Source organism: Alligator sinensis, unplaced genomic scaffold, assembly GCF_000455745.1.
Source record: "Alligator sinensis unplaced genomic scaffold, ASM45574v1 scaffold330_1, whole genome shotgun sequence".
In the NCBI taxonomy this organism is placed as follows: domain Eukaryota; kingdom Metazoa; phylum Chordata; order Crocodylia; family Alligatoridae; genus Alligator; species Alligator sinensis.
The window spans coordinates 1,081,466-1,101,108 of record NW_005842178.1 but is presented as its reverse complement, the minus strand read 5'-3'; the positions used below and the strand labels follow the sequence as shown (position 1 = coordinate 1,101,108).

General features: G+C 42.1%; 2 protein-coding genes across 2 annotated transcripts; one reads left to right on the top strand and one right to left on the bottom strand.

Moving 5' to 3' along the window:
• Positions 1–6: 6 nt before the first annotated feature.
• On the top strand, positions 7–11,390 carry THUMPD1 (THUMP domain containing 1). The gene is made up of 6 exons (XM_025207014.1): positions 7–111; positions 3,236–3,410; positions 4,036–4,284; positions 5,546–5,824; positions 10,426–10,577; positions 11,268–11,390. The coding sequence occupies exons 1-5, from the start codon at positions 34–36 to the stop codon at positions 10,527–10,529; spliced, it is 885 nt and encodes a 294-aa protein (XP_025062799.1). The 5' UTR covers positions 7–33; the 3' UTR covers positions 10,530–10,577; positions 11,268–11,390.
• LOC102378870 (acyl-coenzyme A synthetase ACSM4, mitochondrial-like) lies at positions 6,680–18,026 on the bottom strand. The gene is made up of 13 exons (XM_006026095.3): positions 17,787–18,026; positions 17,117–17,327; positions 16,233–16,440; positions 15,564–15,707; positions 15,000–15,156; positions 13,427–13,506; positions 12,214–12,337; positions 11,729–11,809; positions 11,197–11,298; positions 9,996–10,123; positions 9,796–9,895; positions 8,945–9,064; positions 6,680–8,606 (listed from the first exon to the last, which is right to left on the bottom strand). The coding sequence occupies exons 1-13, from the start codon at positions 17,985–17,987 to the stop codon at positions 8,520–8,522; spliced, it is 1,743 nt and encodes a 580-aa protein (XP_006026157.1). The 5' UTR covers positions 17,988–18,026; the 3' UTR covers positions 6,680–8,519.
• Positions 18,027–19,643: the final 1,617 nt, after the last annotated feature.

Genomic DNA, 19,643 nt, shown 5'->3' with positions numbered 1-19,643 from the left:
CCGGGGAGGCAGGGCATCCTCATCACGTGCAACATGAACGAGCGCAAGTGCGTGGCGGAGGCCTACAGCCTGCTGGGCGAGTACGGCGAGCAGCTCTACGGGCCCGAGAAGGTACGTGCCCCGGGCAGTACGGCCCGGCTCCTCCTCTCCCCGCGCTTGAAGCCGGAGCCCGCCCGGCCCCCCCTCCTCGCGTTTCGTGCCGCCCCTTCAGAGGCCCTAGGGGCCCCGGGCCGAGAATCGGCGCCTCAGGGCTTGAGCGCGGTGCTGGGGGGCGGGGGTGGGGAGGTTGCACCTTCTGGACTGACCACACCAGATGCATGGTAGGTCCATCAGAGCTGCCACCTACTGAGTCCCCCCATAGCTGCACCTTGCCTCCGCCGCATTGGGATGAGCCCTGCCCGGCTCCCCGGCCCTGAGCGGGGCGTGGGAAGCATTTTAGAGGTTCACTTTCTCCAGTGTTAACTGCTGCCATAGAGGTCCTAGTAGCAGCCTAAATTTAGCTTTTAGGACCTGTGTGCTACCCTTAGCCATATCCTTGGTACCCACTGGACTGCGACCACTGGCTCCTCCCCAGCAACTTAAAAACACATCCCGTGAGGACTGCTACTTCTGTGCCTAGGTGCAGGGTCTCTCAGATGTCACAGACCCAGCTGTCTGTGTGCCTAATAATTGAATCGCGCGCTACAGTCAGTTGCCTGCTCCTATCCTGTGGGGCTCCCTCCCTTGGAGCAAGAGGATGCGGTAACATTGGCTGGAAGGTGGGTCCCATCAAAGGGATAGTTTCTAGAGGTGCACCAATACCTCTGTCTGCGTCAGATTGAAAAATTGACATTATCGGCAGTCAGCTTTTTTTTTTTTTTTGGCTGATGTGGCTGATAATGTCACCAATAAGTGCGTGTGTGGGCACAGCTGTAGCATGCCTGGGGCCAGGAGTGCAGCCTGGCAGCTTGGGAAGTAGTGTGTGGCAGGTAAGTCTGTTGGGAGGGGCAGAGTGGGGTATGGGAGCTGCAAGCAGCTCATGGAGGGGCAGGGGGCAGCTCATGCTGTGTGCACCCCTGGGGAGGCATGGAGGGCACGTGCTCCCTGGATTTGTGTGCGGGGCAGAGGTGGGTGGGCTGCCGCTGCGAGCCAGGGGCAGTTCCAGGCTCTTCCTGGTGGAGGGGCCTGGGCTGGAGCTTTGCTTGGGGCAATTGGTAGCAGCACTGGGGCACCCAAAAATATAGCCACCCAAAAATTTGCTGTAGATTCCTCAAAGCTCCCCTCCCAGTGCCGCTGCTGCCCGAGGGCCCTGGCACAGCCCCAGTCCAGCGCTTCCTTGGGGAAGAGCCTGGCACCGCCTCCGGCCGCAGCCTGCCCTCGCCCTGCGTGCAGATTCTAGGAGCACGTGCCCCCCATGACTTCCATGCTCCCCAGATGAGCCACTTGCGGCTCCGTCCCATAGTCCGACCCTCCCTGGCTGGGAAGCGCTTGCCCCACTCCCTCCCTTGCTGTGGAGTCCTCAATCTGCTGACCACCCTCCCTTCCCCCCCACAATTTACAGTCAGACGCTGCTATCCAAGCTGCCAGGCTGCATATTGGCAGTCGGATTAGTATTGGCTAATATGGCTTGTTAATAATGGGCCATCAGTATCAGCCCAAAAAATCTTTATTGGTGCATCCTTAATAATTTCTCTCCTTCCCAGCTTGATGCCCTCCATCCAAGGCTCTCATCCTCCTCAGCCGTGTGGGGCTGCTCTACAGTGTCCCTAAAAGCCTCATCTATGAACCTCTGTACCTCCTATAGCTGCACCACTTCTGCCCCCCCAAACCCTGAGAGAACATACTTGCTCTCTGAGCCAGGCATTCCTTGAAGCAGGTCAATGCATACAAAACCTGCCCCTAGGGCAGGTAATAACCATACATGCTGCACTCAGTGCAGTTAACTGGGTAGTCCCCACCCTGCTGCTTGTGCTTCTATCTGTAGATTTTTTTTAAAGTGTTAAAACCTCAGTTTCCTCTTAAGATGGTTTTGATTTATTGGTTCCCTTTCACTAGAAACTTTCAACTTATGGATTGACTTCCTGTTTAGCCTTACCCTAATTACATCCACTAATTAAAGAAAGATTTAAATATTGATCTAACTGCTGTGTTTCAGCTACTTCCATTATATATCTAGGTTAATTACTCTTAATTTAAGAAAGAACTTACCTTAAAGGCTCCTCCTTCAAAGATGGGGGCTGCAAACTGCCCTGTTTGCTTTACCTGTCCTGGGCTCTGGTTTCCTTTTATGCTCTGGCAGGCCTGGACTGGCTCCACCCCATTGTTATGGCTTTTGTCAGACCCGGGCAGCAATCACTCAGTAGCAGCACTCACAAACTGCTCAGGGCCTAAAAAAACCAGCCAAATGTTTACCAAACCTCACACATAGACAGACCAAGCTCATTTACCTTCCAGAAGCAGGATCTGGTGTCTGACTCGTCATCCCTTCTTCCTCCTGCTCCCAACAGACTATATATAGTACTTGCTTCGCCTGATGTAGTGAGCCTCAACTGTCTTATCTACTTTGGTTAGTCTGTAAGGTACAAATCTACCCTGCCTTCTGCTTGACTGTGGACTAACATAGCTACCTGCATCTCTAGCTATAGATAATTCAGGCATCTTTCCAGCCTAAAAGATCTATTTTAAGCAACCAGGGCATGGTGGGGCATGCCAGAAAAAGTTTGCTAATATTGTAGGGTGAGATCATTGAATAGACTATCTAAATGACTGCTTGCATGCTAAACTACCCCTGGAAAAGCCCTCTCTACTGTTTTTTTTTACAGTATTTTTAAACAATTGTTGCCTTCAGTTGGGTTCAGTAATTCTTCATAATGGGCTCCCTGCTCTCTTGGCCATTCTGGGGTTTGAAAGTTCTGCCCTCCTTCCATTTTGTACATTAACACTGGTGAAAGTCTCTCCTCTTAATCATACCTGTGTGCATTGAATATTTGATAATTCATTGCTCCTTTGTTTAAATAAAATGCAACATGTGCCACTTGGACCAACTTGTGTCATTGCATACATGCTAATTTCCACATAAAAAATGTCATGTGTTTGCCTTGATGTCTATAGTGCTTTCTTCTCAAATGATGCCGTGGACTGCTTATTTCAACTACCATCCTGTGCATCACTGCTCAGCTTGCTTTTTCAGCAATAGATGTGATTTCTTAACAATTTAATGGCACCGAATTTAAGATGCTTTCTCTTATTCAAACAGTTCTCAGATCAAGATGACAAGCTGTCAGGAAGTGAAGAGGAAGAGGATGATGTTGAAGCTGCCTTAAAGAAAGAAATCGATCAGATTCGTACTTCAACAGAACAGAAGCTGAGACGATTCCAGTCAGTAGAGAGTGGAGCTAACAACGTGGTCTTTATTAGGACCCTGGGCATAGGTTTGTAGTGAAATAAGTACCATATAACTCTATAGGCACTCTAGACTTCCTTAGCAATAAGATATGGGAGTGACTTCTCAAAGAAGAGGAGTATGCAGAATGTATATACTTCTTTCCTCTCTCTTGCGTGCTTCCTTCTAGACCCTCTAGTGCAAAATAACCTGAGCCCTCTTCATACAAAAAGACAATTGCATCTTGCTTAACTTAAGGACATTGGAAAGAGTTATGTACAGGCAGATATAAAACCAAAGGTATAACCCTTTTTCCAGGTCTCCCAGCCTGATTGTTAAATGTGAACTAGAAAAAATACCTGTACATTAACAGTTCCACCCACAAGAACAAAGATCTGATATTTTGGTCCTTAATTGGGCAAAACTCCTCTTCTCTGAATAAAGGCCTGTAGAAACAGGCTCCCAGTGCTGCGTTTAGTGGGGATGCTGGGTACTCGTATATAACTATGGAAAAAGCTCATTCCCTTTTGGAAAGCTCTTCAGAGTTTACTAGATGTCTGTAGGATGGAGTTTATTTTTATATATCTTTGTACTTAGCAAGATTTAATGCTGTATTTCTCTTTCCTAAAGGAAATACCTATTTGCTTCTCATACTTGCTTGTCTTTCCTTGTAGAGCCTGAGAAGCTGGTGCATCATATATTAAAAGACATGCACACTACTAAAAAGAAGAAAACAAGAGTTATTCTGCGCATGCTGCCCATTTCTGGAACCTGCAAGGCTTTTTTGGAGGATATGAAAAAATACACGGAGACCTTTTTTGAGCCTTGGTTTAAAGCCCCTAATAAAGGGACTTTTCAGATTGTGTACAAAGCTCGTAATAATAGTCATATGAGTAGGGAAGAAGTAATCAAAGAACTGGCAGGTAGGTATTTCTTTCACATAACAGGCTTATAAGCACATGTGCAAGCTACACAGGCCAAATCATTCCAGCAGGACAACTAGGCATAAGGGTTTTGTTTTAAAGGAAGGAAGGCCTTTTTCAAGCCCATTGCATTATTCAAAGTCTTTCCTTCCAGTTTTTTCTTAAGTGTTATGAACATAACTTGATGCTAAGGGTGTGGACACAGGAATGTTTGTACGACTTTAAAAGAGTTGCTGCATTTGAATCATTCTCAGCCTGTTCACACACAACAGTTAGAGCTATCAGCTGCTTCCTTTTTTAAATGTGCCCCTTTGAAAGGGTCTCCAAGCTGTCTTGTGTCCACACCCTTACACTCCTTCAGCAGTTCATCTCCGTATCAGACCACCTCATCGTAACATAACAAAAACAACACAGTCCAATAAGGTAGTGAATGTACCATTTCTGTAAACTTTGCAGGTTTTTTGAAAATTCTTTTTTTGAATACTGAAGATCTTGTATCATTGTTGGGGATCTCAGGAATTCATGCCAGAAATATGTGGTGCAGCAGCTTCTTTAATCTTGGGGTTTCCTCTGCTTGCCTGCCCGTTTTCCCCCCTGCCACTGATTGGTGGAGGGGTCCTGTTGCTCACCATCCGCACCTGATGGTAAGGAGATGAAAACCGTAGTTGTGGTTTCAGACAGGGTCCCTCTGCTAGTCAGTGGCGGTGGTGTGCATGGGGGAAAACTCCAGTATTAAAGAAGTGGCTGCACTATGCACATCTAGCATGAATTCCAGAGATCCCTAATCCCTGTTTCCTCTGATTGTGACTTAAGGGGAGAACTATCAAATGAATTCAGAGCTATAGTGTTGCAGTATAATAGTTTCTTCCTTACTAGGGAGGGTATAATCAAAGAGCCCTAATATTTTTCTGGTATTTTAAGCAGTCATGTTGACTGGAAATTCTTGACTGCAGCTGCCCAAAGTATGAATAAGGTCATCTTTTTACTTATCCTTTGTGGTGTAGTTGGTCTTCTGAAATGTTAGCACTCAAATACTTGCATTTCAAATCTCTTTGCAGAAACACCCTCTGCATAACTGATTCTTGTTCTATCGTTACAAAGCAGGGTTTTCATTAAGTGGGTAATTATTAGAGAGGAGATGTACTGCTTCCCTATTTGATTTTATCAGGCAGAATTAAAATTGCCCTAAAAGTCCTTGCATACATTGGGGCTTCTAACAGTAGAAAAAAAACCAACATTCCCTTTTTCTCCTATCTTGCAGGAATAGTGGGCAGCCTAAATCCAGAAAACAAAGTGGATCTTAATAACCCAGAGTATACCATTGTGGTAGAAATAATAAAAACCGTCTGTTGCTTGAGTGTGGTGAAAGACTATGTTCTGTTCAGAAAATACAACCTGCAAGAGGTGGTGAAGACCAACAAGGAGGAGGGGCAGCAAAACCTGTCAAGTGTCACAGAAGAGGAGAGCTCAAAAGAAATAAAATCAGCTGAGGACTCAAATGAATTGAAATCAGGAGACAGACTTCAAAGTGAAGAAGAGAGTAAGCACAATGAGCATGACCTTCAGCAGGTGTAGGAAATGTCACAGGAAGGAAGGACACCTGTAAGAGACTGGCTTTGAGTTCTAAAATGGCCTTTTAAAGAGAAGCTATGGGATTTTTTTTATTTTATTTGGAGTTTAGTTTTTAAAGTCAATGGGTAGTATGAGTTGATTTTTCATACACTATTGTGTAGTCACTGGTGGACCTTTGTGTTTCAACATGTCCAGTATCCAGGAGCGTGGTACTATTTTTTACTCAGTCTCTCGGCCTGGTTTGCCTCTGCTTTGCACCTTGTATGATTGCACACCTATGCAAAGTGTATGTAAAACATTCCTAATCTGATCTGATAACACTTACTGCCAACTTCCCATAGGTAAAAGTATGTAGGATACAAGGCAATATAGAATTGACCTTGCTAAGAAGCACTGGGTATGGGTGGGATTGAGAGTTTTGGAAAAAAGATGGCTTTTTATAAAGAATATAAATGAAAATGTAATGACTTAGTTTTGGCACCTCTGGACTTTGCATAGCATGTAAGCCCTCATTGTCTTGTAAAATAGAGAATGGGACTAAGCACACCCATTTTGCATGTTGGATAAGGAATGAAAACAGGCAGATGAGAACTTAGTATGTCAAAGTAGTTCAGTGTTGTGACCAAACCTAGAAAAAATGCTTAAACTTCCTAGGATAAACATGCCTAATAGGGCTGTTGCATATAATTTTTACTAAAAATCCCATGGTATGTCTCAAACAGTAATGTACACATTGGAGTTCCTGGATAAAACCACATATTGTACATATCTATTGAATCAGGACCCAGCAAGTAACTTAAAAAGAGCCCACTTCTGCTTTATTCAAGGTATGCAATTCCTGTTGTTTTTCTTTAATAGTCTCAGTTTGTTGGTTTTATTTTTTATTAGCTGTGCTACAGGTTTGAGTTTGAACCCCGTCAGAAACTGTAGGTTGTAAAATAAGCTCTTTGTGGTGTACACCATATAACAGAAAGGATCAGTTTACCTATTTGTATAGTTTTGGCTTTACAGAATTAATTTTGTTTCAGATTGAAACTAACATCTGTCCGTGGGTTTTACCTCTTCCTATAGGCTTGGCAGTTTGTTACACTAGGTTTGCAGAAATCCAGACTGATTTAGGTAAACCAATATAGTGCAGCTTTAGCTTCTCATAATGTATCAACAGCCTAAACAGCCTCTGGGTCACTAACAGAAAATGGCTTGTCCCAAGATAGCACTGCTTGGTCTTCATTCAGTGGAAAGGACATGGTGAAGTCTCAAAATGGGTTTTGTTTTGTATTTCCCTGTGTTCTTAAAACAGTTACAGATGTTTGGAAATTAAAAAAAGAGACTCCTTCCCTGTTCCTGTCTTTTTATTCCTCCCCTCATTTACTAAAACCCTGTTTTATTGCCTTTCTCGGTATCTTTCTTTTGAAACTTGACTACATTATAGCTGGTGGTTTAGCCCATGTTCTGATTTATAGTTCTCAAAATGGTGGTCAAAGTCATCCCTTTCCAGAGGAAAGTTATAAAAAAGGACTGGAAACAAGTACCACTTACGATGTTTATTGGTAGCATAGAGATTGGTAAGAAAACCAGGTCTGAAACTGCCTAATTGGGGTGTTCACATCTAGTTATATTTATACCAATGATCTATGTGGGGGGGGGAAGAACAATGAAATATTCATATACAGACCCAGCTTGTGTCTTAAAGTTACAGCCACCTACACTCTTTTCTTAAAGATTATTGTATTCTTTCAGTTTTCAAAAGTGCCATGACTACTCAAAATGAGCACTTCCTAAGATGCCTACTTCTGTTAATGATGGTTAGTTACACTTGCATATCCATGCCCAAATCAGGGTCTGTCTGGCAAAATTTGAAAATGGGCAGATCTGTTTGAGCTTTATTACTTAAAAAGATGCATTGAATGTGACAAACTAGTGAACTAAAGTATTGGACCTCAGAAGACTAAAAGGCTGTCCCTACTGTGGTGGAAATGGGCAATAGTCTTACTGCCTCTTCCGGAAAAGGACAAATTCTGTTTTTGCTGCAGTAGTTACGTTCCCAGTGGGCACTTCACCAAACATGTTTGGGTTGTGTAGAGGTGAGGTGGCCTTTTCCCCACCATGCTGAGTGCTAAGCACGCGCTTCCAGTGTGCAATTTAAGGGGCATTCTGTTTTTTTTCCCTTTGTGTTCATCATCAATAGCAAAAGTTCTGCAGGTTAAATTAGGTCCTTGGTGAGAGCTATGGAAGCCTCCTGACGCAAGTTGATTTGCACAGCTGTAATTGATTGGAAAATCTAAAACAATTTGTGTTTGCACAGGAAGGAAGAGAATGTCCTGGTTAGGTTGAGGCATAGAAAGCAATAGCTATTTCCTTTTATTAGCTAAAATGATTCTGAAAGCCATAAGGTGGGTCATTTTTACATATTGAGGTCATTTTTACATATTGATTTCCTGAATAGGCCTAGCTTGTAAAGCAAGAACACAAGGATTTAAAGACTTTTGTTTTTTTTTTAACTTTCTAAGACTGCTCACAGCTGTGTGCAGTATATCAACTATTCACGGTCTGACAGATACATTTTAAATACTATCATGATGTGTATAGTATCCATAGCAAATAACAGTAAGAAGCTTATCTATGGGAATAAAATTAATCTATTTCCAAGATGCCCAACGGTGTTATATCCGGCCCCACTCTTTGTTCCTTAGTTCGTTCCTTCTTATTTTCCCAGTGATTGTCTTTGGCAACTGATTGACAAATTCCATCTAATTGAAAATATGGAAAAGGAAAAATTATCAGATTTTTAATATGCTTGTTATACTTTTAATTTGGAACAGCAATTACTTTCACACCTGTGTCTGTTAAGCTCTTTAAATGTTTTGATTATTTCACATGCATGTAATTTCCCCAAGCATCAAGTATATTTAAAAATATTATGGGCAATACGAAACATGTTTGTCATATTTTGTATATTTTACACCACTTATTTGGGGCTTTTTGTCACTTAAAAATGCAGGGGAAGCTATTGATTTAAATCTACTCTGGTAGACTCTATCCCGCCCTGGTCAGAATAAGGCTTTTCAGTTCATCCTTTGCTACTTGCCTTTCTGGGATACTTGTATGGAGCAGTAGCTTTCTTGACATGATCTTGCAGCTCCTGAATCAATTTCTCTGGATTACATAATATAAAGGAAGGAGACAAGACCACAAAAGCTTTAACCACCTAGAAGACAAAATCCATTGACATCGCAACATTTAATTTAGCATAAAAACAAACCAGAAAATACAGTTAATACGAATCATAAATGCAAAACTTTCAGTTAGTCCCCAGGTTTGGGCAACAGACGGGAGAAAAGAGCTATCCAGTCTCTTGTGTGTGTGTGTTATTACTTAGCATGTATTATTGCATTTTTTTTAATGTGAATGTCTGCAGTTTTTAAAATAATCTTGTGCAGTGTGCTTCTAAGCAGGTAGTCTGGGCCCTATTTATGGGATAGTTTTTAGGGCCAGCTCCTGACCTCCAGGTGGACTTGCATAATCCTGTAAATTCAATGGAGTTGTTCTGGATTACCTTGCATCAGAGTTTGTCCGTACATCAATATTCCTATCCAGAAATGTTTTGGGTACTATTGAGATATGTGCGACCAAACTGCTGCTGTTTATCATCCTTGCGTTGATTGTTAGTAGTGAATGAATAATAGGGTGATCAGAGTAAGCTATTCTGCCCATCTCCAGTACAGAGGAGAAGCTTTTTGCTGTAGCTTTTTTGTTAGTACAGTTAGGCACCATCCCATGCTCAGCTGAACCTAACGACTGATGTAAACCGTAGTTTGGATAGCCATGTAGATGAAACTCCTCCTGAAGTCCAGTGGAATTTGGCTAAATAAGCAAGGCCTCCCCTTAGTATTTTCTGGGGTAAATGTAATATACAATAGTTGTTTAATGCAATATTACCTCTCCTCTGATGGGATCCGGGCTGCTGACAACAGCTGATTCTACCACGGCTGGGTGCTCTATCAGTGCGCTTTCTATCTCAAATGGTCCGATGCGGTAGCTAGGAAAGCAAAGAGAGGTGGTTACTGGATGACATACGTGGGCTTTATCTTGTTTTTGAACTACATACATTTGTATAAATTCAACTTAAAGGTACAAACCCAGCAGAAATGATGACATCATCAGCTCTTCCCACAAACCACAAGTATCCATCTTCATCCATAGTCCCTCTGTCCCCAGTGATGTAAAAATCTCCTCGCACTGTTGTAGCAGTTTTTCCTGGCTCATCCTGTGAATTGTAGCATGGAAATGCCGTACAGAAGTAGCAGAGCAAGGGAGAGAACCTAACTTCTAGTTCTATGCCCAGGGCATTTCTACAACCCTGTATTTTACACTGCTTCCCCCCTGCAAGGGGTGCATCTAAATAGGCAATTTAGGGGTGGATTGGCCAATTACCAGTCACCGGGAGAGACCCATTTCTTGTATTATGGTATTTAAAGTACATGCTCAGAGTTGCCAAAGAGGACAGCAGATTACAGAAAAATGGATTAGATTGCGATTGTGCTGACTGCATTTTCCTTGGCACTATAGACATTGAACACCTTCAGCTCAGGACAAGGATTTCCATTCTTACTGATAAGCGTGGCACCAAACCCGAGAGCACAACAATCCACAAACTTGGCAGAAGTTTGTAGCACAGACCCTTGACAACTAACATCACAAACCTTTTGCTGCAGGTGGTGGTAGGTGTTTGTATTGCTCGTTACGTTGGATAGGCGTCTAGATTTTGACTAGCCCTTACATGCTTGAGTTGCCTCCTGGCATTGTTTGGTTTGGGCTAACTGTTTCCTGGTGCTATGGGAAATGAAGATCTGGGCTAACAAACTATTTTCTGTAAACAACAGGGAAGGGCAAGGTCTGGCTGAAGCTGTTCTGTGCACCAGTGACCCGTACCCTGTTTTAAATCCAGGGTATGTCTGCACTGCAATCAGATGTGATGTCCTTGGACTAGGTATGAACAGTGATGAAGATGCAGCAGCACAAGCTTCAGGGCTGAGACCCTGGATAAGTGCTTGGTGATAAGCCTGCACCGAAGCCTGAGCTTCCCTTTTCAGTCCTACGTTGCTGTGGTACCTGCCCCTGGCACCTGAGACGACTAGATTAAAGCCAGCTTGGGTAGTGCATCTCTGTGTGTAGAAACACCTTTTGTGAGCTGAATTGCTGACAGTTCCACCCCAGAATGAAAAGGGAGCAGGGAAGCGCTCCTGGAGCACCTTCTTGGTGCTTCTCGTGGTCTGTTCTACCCAGGGCAAGGCCTTGAGGCTGATTCCAGCCTTTGGAAAATTTCCGTTAGCTGCTTACTATGTATTGAGAGAAAAAACAAAATGGCTGTTTTGAATCTATTTTGATGGCGATGTCTCCTTCTTCACCAGGAGGCAGAATATTGCAGCTTTCATCGATGATCTACCACAAGAGACGAAACATTTTGTTTGATTGACCATCATGTTTCCTTTTCTTAAAATAAAGACTCGATTACAACAACCACCGCCTCCAACCCACAATCCTGACTACCATCCCTCTATATCCAGATTTGCGTTATGATGCCTTCCTTTATCTTACCTCTGACTAGGCTAGTGCTTTCCAAACTTCCTAAAGTCATGGTACATTTTCATGTCAGTTCTGCTGTAGAGCCCCTATCCCAGGCTAGAGACTGACATGGAGCCAGGCAACCTGGCCTGGCAATGAGACTGCATTGCCTCCTGGCCTGCTCCACCCTTACCCCAGTCTCTTTGCAGACCCCTTGATGACCTAGCACCGAGGATTTTGCAGAACATAGTTTGAAAACCACTGGTCTAGAGCAACTTCAGTCTATCAGAAAAGGTGACCAACATACCTGGACATCATATGGGGCTGTTGGCCTTCCCATGGAACCTGGTTTAACTTTCATTCCTTTGAGATTTGCAGATATTATTCCCTATTACAAACAAGCAAACAAACAACCCAGCTAGCTTCTCTGAAGCCTTTGTTCAATCCCTCCCCACATTTGTGTGCACCACTGTAATGCCAAAAGACTCAATCTTGTGTATTATGCTATCCCAGACTCCTGATTTCACTGGGAGGTTTGGCTCAACAAGGAAGGAAGGGCAATTTGTAACTGAAATCCTATGAGCTTATATAGGGTCCATGAAAAGCTGCACTTTAATTTTAAGGGCAAAAAATGCAGCCTTATGAGGTCACTGACTATTTGTTCTGGATGGTGCCTTTTTACATCTTCATGGTTACTGCAAAAACCAGGGAGAACAATTTGGAGTTAACATCTCTTCACAGATTTAAGGTAACATTCAAGTTTGTAACATATATGAACTAAGCTTAACCTACTACTTCTGTCTGTCCATAGCCTTCATAGATATCCAGTCCTGTCTGGCTCTTCCACTGAGCAAACACTTCAGGGTTGAGTGGCTCCCCTCCAGTCAAACAGTGCCTCAGGCTCTTGAACTTGTAACTTAATAGACAAAGAAAATTACCAAGAATTATCGCAGGTTAAAAAGACTCTGCCCTTCATTGCTGTCGGTAACTCCCTCAACTTCAATGTATGCTGGACTCAAATCTGCTCTCCAGTAATACGTATGCACCTCTCAGTGAAGTCAGTGGGCATTATATACCTCAGGCCCATAGACTTGACTGGGGATACATCAGAATTTAGTTTTTAGGTTCTTTTAGTATATCCCTACCAAGGAAAGTATTTATAAATGAAAGAATGAAGGTACTTCTTGGAGATAACTCCGAATGGCCAGTGTGTGTGAAGAGACGAATGCACAGGTTTTTATACTGTTCCATTAATTAGGAGGGACAGGACTCCAAGCATGCACCTAAGAGGCTAGAGGTTTTTCCGATCTCTGCCAGTCATCCAGTTCTGCAAAACATGCAAGATTTGGCTTTCTCCCAAGAATGCGGGGGCCTCTTTCTCAATTATCTCAAGAGCCCTTTGCATTGCCAGCATAAGTGCAATTGACCATTAATAAAAATGAACTCGGGTCTTTAGTACTTCCAGCTTGTGCTTATGCTGATATACCACAAAATTGCCATCTGTGCTGTGTCTCAACACTTTCCAGGCTGGAATCCAGATGGGCAGGCATATGCGACAACGAAACTAACTGGAAAAAAAAAAAAGCAAACTACTTTGTGACACTTGACCAAAAGTTTTGGTTCAGGTTCCTTCATCAGAGCTTCAGATCACATGTGTTTTAAGAGAAGTCAGTGGGAGCCATGCATGCAAATCTGGGAGCAGAATTTTGTCCTCTATATTTGCTGTCCCTATTACTGTTTCACAGCAAAATTCACTCTGAACTGCAGTGGTGTAACCAGCCTGGAATTTGTCCCTTATTATAGTATACATTACTAAATATTAACTAAACATGCCATTGACATGTCAGGGGTTCACTGTTTTCAGCATAAGATTTTTCCACTGCTATGCTTTTAATTTATGATACAGGGCTGTTGGTACAATTCCTTATTAAGGAGCAAAAGGTCTGGAAGGGGACACTCCTATGGAAACAGGGTTCCAATAACATCGTCAGCAAACCAACGGTACCTTCTGAGGTCCTGTTGCACAAGCATGCGGTAGGCGGTGGGGGCGCTGCAGAGAGTGGTTATGGGATATGTGCACAGGGTCTAACAGATTGAAAGAAAAATCAAATGTTGGTCAAATAAATTAAGACTAGATTCCTTCCAGTACTGGAACAGCTCTACGTTTTCATTTCAGCAATGCAGTAATGCCCAGATACTGGCCCGTTTCTACCCGTGGTTACATTAGTATACAAGTGGAGCAACTGCTAAGTTGTAGTAATGTCAGATTACAAAGTGGTGTAACTGAGGTCAGGATCTGGCCCACTGAATTACTGGGCGGATCAACCCTCCTGAATGACACTGTCATGACATTCACTGAACACTGAAGTCAGGCAGCATCTCACCGTAGGTTGGGCATCTGAAAATGGAAGCACCCAAAATTAGAGCCTGCTTTTGATGAGATAGGCCACAATAACTTTGTATTGATTAAATGTCTATCTTTATTGTTTCCAAGTGACTAACATTATAGTGAAGATAGTATTTTATTGCTCCTATATGCATTATTAGACACTTTGTGAATGCCTTAGTGGCAGTACCTGGAATTGTCTCACCTATATGGATTGTGGCCTTGATGCGCCATAAGGGGTGCTGAGTGTTAGCCATATAGAAGCCTGTGCTGATGAGCCAGACAAGGAGTGTGCTGACCCCAATTCTCTATTAACTAGATTGCAGCTGCCAATTTATTTCTGCCTGATAGCTGGAGTAAAGCGAACAAAGGCAATACGTAGCTCACTTTCTTATTAGCAAAATAAGGATCTTAGCTTAGCCCATATGTTCTCATTTTTTCCTTTTCTCTGGCTATCCTCCATCCATCTTTTACACAGCATGCTAGCAAATTAGGAAGTGAGAGATTTACTGTGGTTTAGGGTGACAAACTATGCCTAGCTCTCTCAACCTTCCTTGTGTCTATAGCTAATACCTGCGCAGAGGTTCAAAACCCTCATGCTCCTCACTGTATACTATGACGATACTTGCAAGGTCAAGCACATAGTGTAAAAATGCTAACAACTAATATACTAAAAGGAGCACAAGGTCTAAAAAAACTGTACATCAGCAGAAACTTATTTTCCTCCCCCCATTGCTACAAGCTGTTCATGAAGGACTATTTTTTATCTTACCTTTTGCAAGAAGATTTACCTGGCTGTGAGATGAGGCTTGAATATCATCCCCTGTGGGAGAAAGCTGATCTCTCTGCCTCAATGTATTTCAACACTGAGGCACATTTTGTAAGGGTCACAGCATCTTAATTAAAATATTTCTTTACATTTAAACCAGCTAATTAATCATTTCAACAGAGGAGTTCAGGAAGAGGGAGACTATAGGGAAGGTATTAAATCCCAGGTGATTGGAAGCAGCTGGTTGAATTCAATGCCTCAAAAAGTCATGCAAAGAACAAGTCCCTTGTGGTCAAGTCATTCTAAAGCAGCTAATTCCATAAAACTAAGGCTCAGTGTATGTTCCTAATACAGGGTTTGCGGTTGGCTTGGCAAATAGTATGAAATACAAGTAAATCTACATCTCAAGCTTTGTTTTCTTACATTCAAGAATACTTTTGGCTCAAACTGTGGCATGGCATGTACAAAGACACAAGTACCCCGAAGCCATGGGGCAAAAACACTTCCCAGAGCTGCCTTCACCCAGCCGGTATCTGACATATTCCATATAATGTCTGAAGGAGACAAATCCATCCAGTACCTGTAGAAAGCAGAAGAGACGAGTATGAGTGACCATGCACACGGGAGTAAGAAATATCAGCTTTAGCTTACTATGGGTCTAGTAAACATGGCATGATAATTTAACAGTTCCAACAAAAATTCTCTGCTCACCTTGTACCTGACAGCAATGATGGTTCAAAGCTAAAACTATTTGACTCATTCATCAAAATCATTTCTCCTGTTTTAATAGGCATGTACAATTTTGCAGGTGCTACAATGCATCATCAAGAACGACATAAAATTAGGTCTTTGTTTCATGGGTATAACTCAGTTACAGATTCCATAGAAATTACATGTCCAATGCAGTAGAAACTAGTGGTTGTAACGTCCTGCAAAATTCTTTCATGTTTCAGAGCTTCAGAAGCACTGTCGGGACGAGTGCCATACCTTCCACAGAGAGCAAACCCCAGACCCAAACTGCTGTGTGAATGTTCTGCCATTTTTGGAGAACCTGTAGTGCCACTGGTGAAGAAGACTGTCATTGGATCTTGGCTTTTTGTCTTGATACAGTCATGAACAGCAGGTGCAGCTCTTAAAAAAAACAACGTAGAAATGAACAGCATTATTCAACAGTCTTGATTCTGATTCCTTACACTCTCAGAATCATATGTACAGCTCAGGTTGCACCAAACGAGATCTACTGTCCTAACATCACAAGTATTATTCCAGCACCAAAGAGGATTCAACCGATCAACTGAAGGAATGCTTCAGTTTTTGCAAGGTGCCCTGCAAATTCTAATGTTCCTTCCTCCTTGATCTTTCCATTCCCTGACATTTAGATGAGCAATTATTTGAAGGACTTACAGTAGCTCAGGGAACTACAAGTATAACTTGGCCATACATAACATCAGTTCAGATTTCAATGTTTTTAGGGATAGGTAAAATTTTCAAAAGCACCTAAGTGATTTAGGAGCTTAAACCCTTCTTTCAAAAAGTGTGTTAAATTTGTAGATCATTTATTAAGACGGAGAGGTGTGTCTACCTGATATATCTTAGTAAAAAATCTTTGTTTTCAGATTTGATTATAATAATATGAGTTAGGCAGGAGGTTCTTACTTGAATAGTTCACTGAAGTTCAGCCACCCATCTCTGCTGTTTTTAGATATGATTAGCTTGGTTTTCAAGAACTGACACTCAGACACAATTGCATCTACTATAGGTGCCAACACATCATTGGTAATGATGCATTTAGCCTTAGAAGCCTGGAGTCTGTAGAAAATGTCTTTTGCTGTCAGTTGAATTGTCCCAGGAATAAAGATAATTCCTAGAGATAAGATAAAATTACAAGGTTATGAGGCATTTTTCACTTCCAGTTCTGAATTTTTCTATAGGTTTCCCCTAAATTGTTGAACATTAACATTATTTCAGTACAGAGATTGCTACATCTCACTGGTGGGAAAGTGGGAGGTAGTTAGCCGTGTTAGTCTGAAGTCAGGCAGAAGGGCAGGGTGGCACCTTAGAGACTAGTTTGTTCAGAGAGACAGAAGCCATCATAGGCAACAGACTATTTCACCAGGTGGTGGGAAAGGGATTATATATGGCCTGATCAGGGGGACCTTTACTTATGCAAACAGTCCCTCTAACTTCCTGTGAGTACTGATACCATTACATTTCCGGTAGATCCTATGAGAAAAGGGCACATTATAACATATAACAATAAAATAAAGACACAACTTTGTTTAATGGAGCTAATGTGAATGTAAAAGAAGTTAAATTATATTTACTTTCAATTCCACATATGCTAAAGAGAGAGAAAATGAACAAAAAGGTCATTACATCCCAGTTTGTATGTCCTTCACAATGTACTCCCCGCAACGTAGGCTGAAGTATTCAAGCTACGAATTCAAATGGCCATCCTAAAGCTAATTAATTGTAAGCTAACTTTTTACAGAGAGGGTAACATTAATAATACCTACACTGGTCTGAATGACATCTCTCACCTGTACGCATACAAGCCACATTTAGCAGCCACCATTCGGGTATTCGAGGAAGAATCAGAATAACTCTGTCCCCCTTTTGCAGACCACATGGATCAGTGAGCACATTGGCTGCTTTTCTGGATAGGGATCCCAGCTCTTCAAAACTCCACCTTACTTCAGTTCCTTGTCCATTTATCCACCACAGGGCTGGGTTTGAGGGCCGCTTTTCTTCCTGCATACCACCACCAGGAGTTAATGATGTGATTGTTACCCCACCATCTCTCGCAGTTCACTGAAGACACTCTATGGGACCACAATTGGACATGGGGTCTTAGGATCAGGGGTTTGCAGAATACAAAGGGACTTGAGCACATGCTAAAAGTTAAGCATGTGCTTAACAGCAATTGTGAAGTACTTAAATGACTTTAGATCACAAGTCCAACTGATTTTCCTTTTGACTTCTCATAATTCACATAAAGGCTTTTGTAAACCCCAGCATTATAAAGAGAGAAAGAACATGAGGTGTCTTTGGAAACAACGGTGAATTGTCATTTGTTCCTATTATAATGTCAAGTACAATAAAGGTAAAATTGTGACCTTAGTAAAACCAATGATAATTTTACCCTTGATTTCACTGGGGGCCAAGATCTCACCCCCAAATATTTAATCTATAAGGGAAAAGAAAATCTACCTTTTCTACTTGAGACCATTGATCCAGCACATCACTTGCAAAATTAAAGTACTCAGGCACTTCCTGTTCACATCGATTAATGGCTTCATAGTTGGAAAGATTTAGAGAAGCAAAAACCTTGTGATCTTGGTGGAATAACCTGTAGAATGATTTGAGGTTCCAAATGGACCTTAGGGCTTGAAATTCAAGTAAAATCTTCATGTCATAACACTGGATGTGTCAGGCTTTTGGGGAGACTGCAAAAATATCAAAATCTATTTTGTGATCCTTCTCCTACAATGAGAGAAATGAGTAGAAAAATCAGTGATTGTGTGAAGTTCAAAACCCCAAACAAGCTGTTAGGCAGAAATGGAATAGCCACATGTGTACAGAGAGATTCAACAGTTTGGAACTGCTGGTATAGTAAGTTGGGCTGTGCCCATTATGGCTAAGCTCAGGGTCCAACTAAGTCTCCTTTTTCCAGTCACCCACAACTTTCTCAAACAAAATCTTTTTTGAGCTGACAATTTGCATCTTGTTCAGCCTATGTGTGAACCATTTTGAAAAAACTAGCCTCATCATAGCTGTCAAACATGAACAGCATGTATTTCTTATGTGTTTTGATTGATAAGACTGCAGTGGAATTGTTAAAAAAGACAACACCTTGGTTTAGAAGATTCAAATTTGGCTCATTTTCTAGATCTCTCTGAGACTGGCAAAAAAAGGCTACACTTTGGCAAGCATTCATTCAGAGTGTTTAAAAAGTACGAATTGACTTTACATCTTTGCATCATAACTCTCTACCAAATTGTTGGTGCAAAGATAAGCTTGTGGCAGCTAAGTTATCTTTATGTGAATTCTTCTTTCATCCTACTGTGATAATTCACCTATGCTTCACACTATTATCTCCCCACGCCGTAACTCCAAACTGCCCTTACTACATAACATTGTCTATCCTCTGATTAAATCTCCTTTCCTAAGACTTTGGTGTGTATTTGATGAACAAAGACTTTGTCCTTGGTAAAGACTTGAGTCTCTCCATCCCTCTCCTCTTCCTTTCTCCACCACCACCTGCATCTTTCCTCCTCCTACACTTTTCTTCTCTCGCTCCACTGTCTTCCCAGAGACAGCCCTCTTATCGCCCAAAACCATGCCAGCATGACTTCTGTTGACCATCTTCCTGCCAAGTCCTCCTTCCTACCCCTACTTTCCTCTTATAGCATCCAACAATTTCAGCTTTTAGTTAGTGCCTCTCCATTCCTACTTTAGAAAGCTCCTTTGTCTTTCAGACAAAACCCCCCTCTTGTACCCACTTTCTAAGTATATGAATCCCCCCATATAACCCATTTAGCTTATAATATCTGCAAGAGAACAGCCAGCCAATTACAGTTGGACCAAGTGACACTGGGAATTGCCCTTGTTGCTGTTGTTATTCTTTATGTGACTGTAGTCCCCAGAATGGACCAGGGCCCTGCTTTACCAGGTCTAGCCAAACTTAGGACAAAAAGATACTCCTTATTCTGAATTACTTGGGGGGTTTTATAAAATCAAAAATATTCAGATGATCTAGAATCCATCAAGTATCATATACAGCTAACCTAAGAAACAACAGTCTTGGAGCTGGCTGTTACTCATCTTCTCTGTCCTATTCCCTCCTTTTGTCTGTTATACTTATTTGCTGTGCTTGTCTCTAATCAGATTATTGGTTCTTCAGGGTAGACACCTGATCTTCCTATGTTGTAAACAACATCTCATACACTACGGGGCCCTTTTCCCAAATGGGGCCCTTAGGCATGACCGTAACTGAAATAATATGTAGTCATTATTGTAATTATTGTTATCTGAATTTATGAATTTGAATTATGTTATAATTTTGAA

Coding starts and splice junctions, on each gene's coding strand:
- LOC102378870 (XM_006026095.3), bottom strand. CDS start 17,987: ATGAAGATTTTACTTGAATTTCAAGCCCTAAGGTCCATTTGGAACCTC. Junction 16,441..17,116: donor TGTGGCTTGTATGCGTACAG/GTGAGAGATGTC, acceptor TCTTATCTCTAG/GAATTATCTTTATTCCTGGG. Junction 11,299..11,728: donor CAGCCCCATATGATGTCCAG/GTATGTTGGTCA, acceptor CTCTTGTGGTAG/ATCATCGATGAAAGCTGCAA.
- THUMPD1 (XM_025207014.1), top strand. CDS start 34: ATGAACGAGCGCAAGTGCGTGGCGGAGGCCTACAGCCTGCTGGGCGAG. Junction 112..3,235: donor AGCTCTACGGGCCCGAGAAG/GTACGTGCCCCG, acceptor TTATTCAAACAG/TTCTCAGATCAAGATGACAA. Junction 4,285..5,545: donor AGTAATCAAAGAACTGGCAG/GTAGGTATTTCT, acceptor CCTATCTTGCAG/GAATAGTGGGCAGCCTAAAT.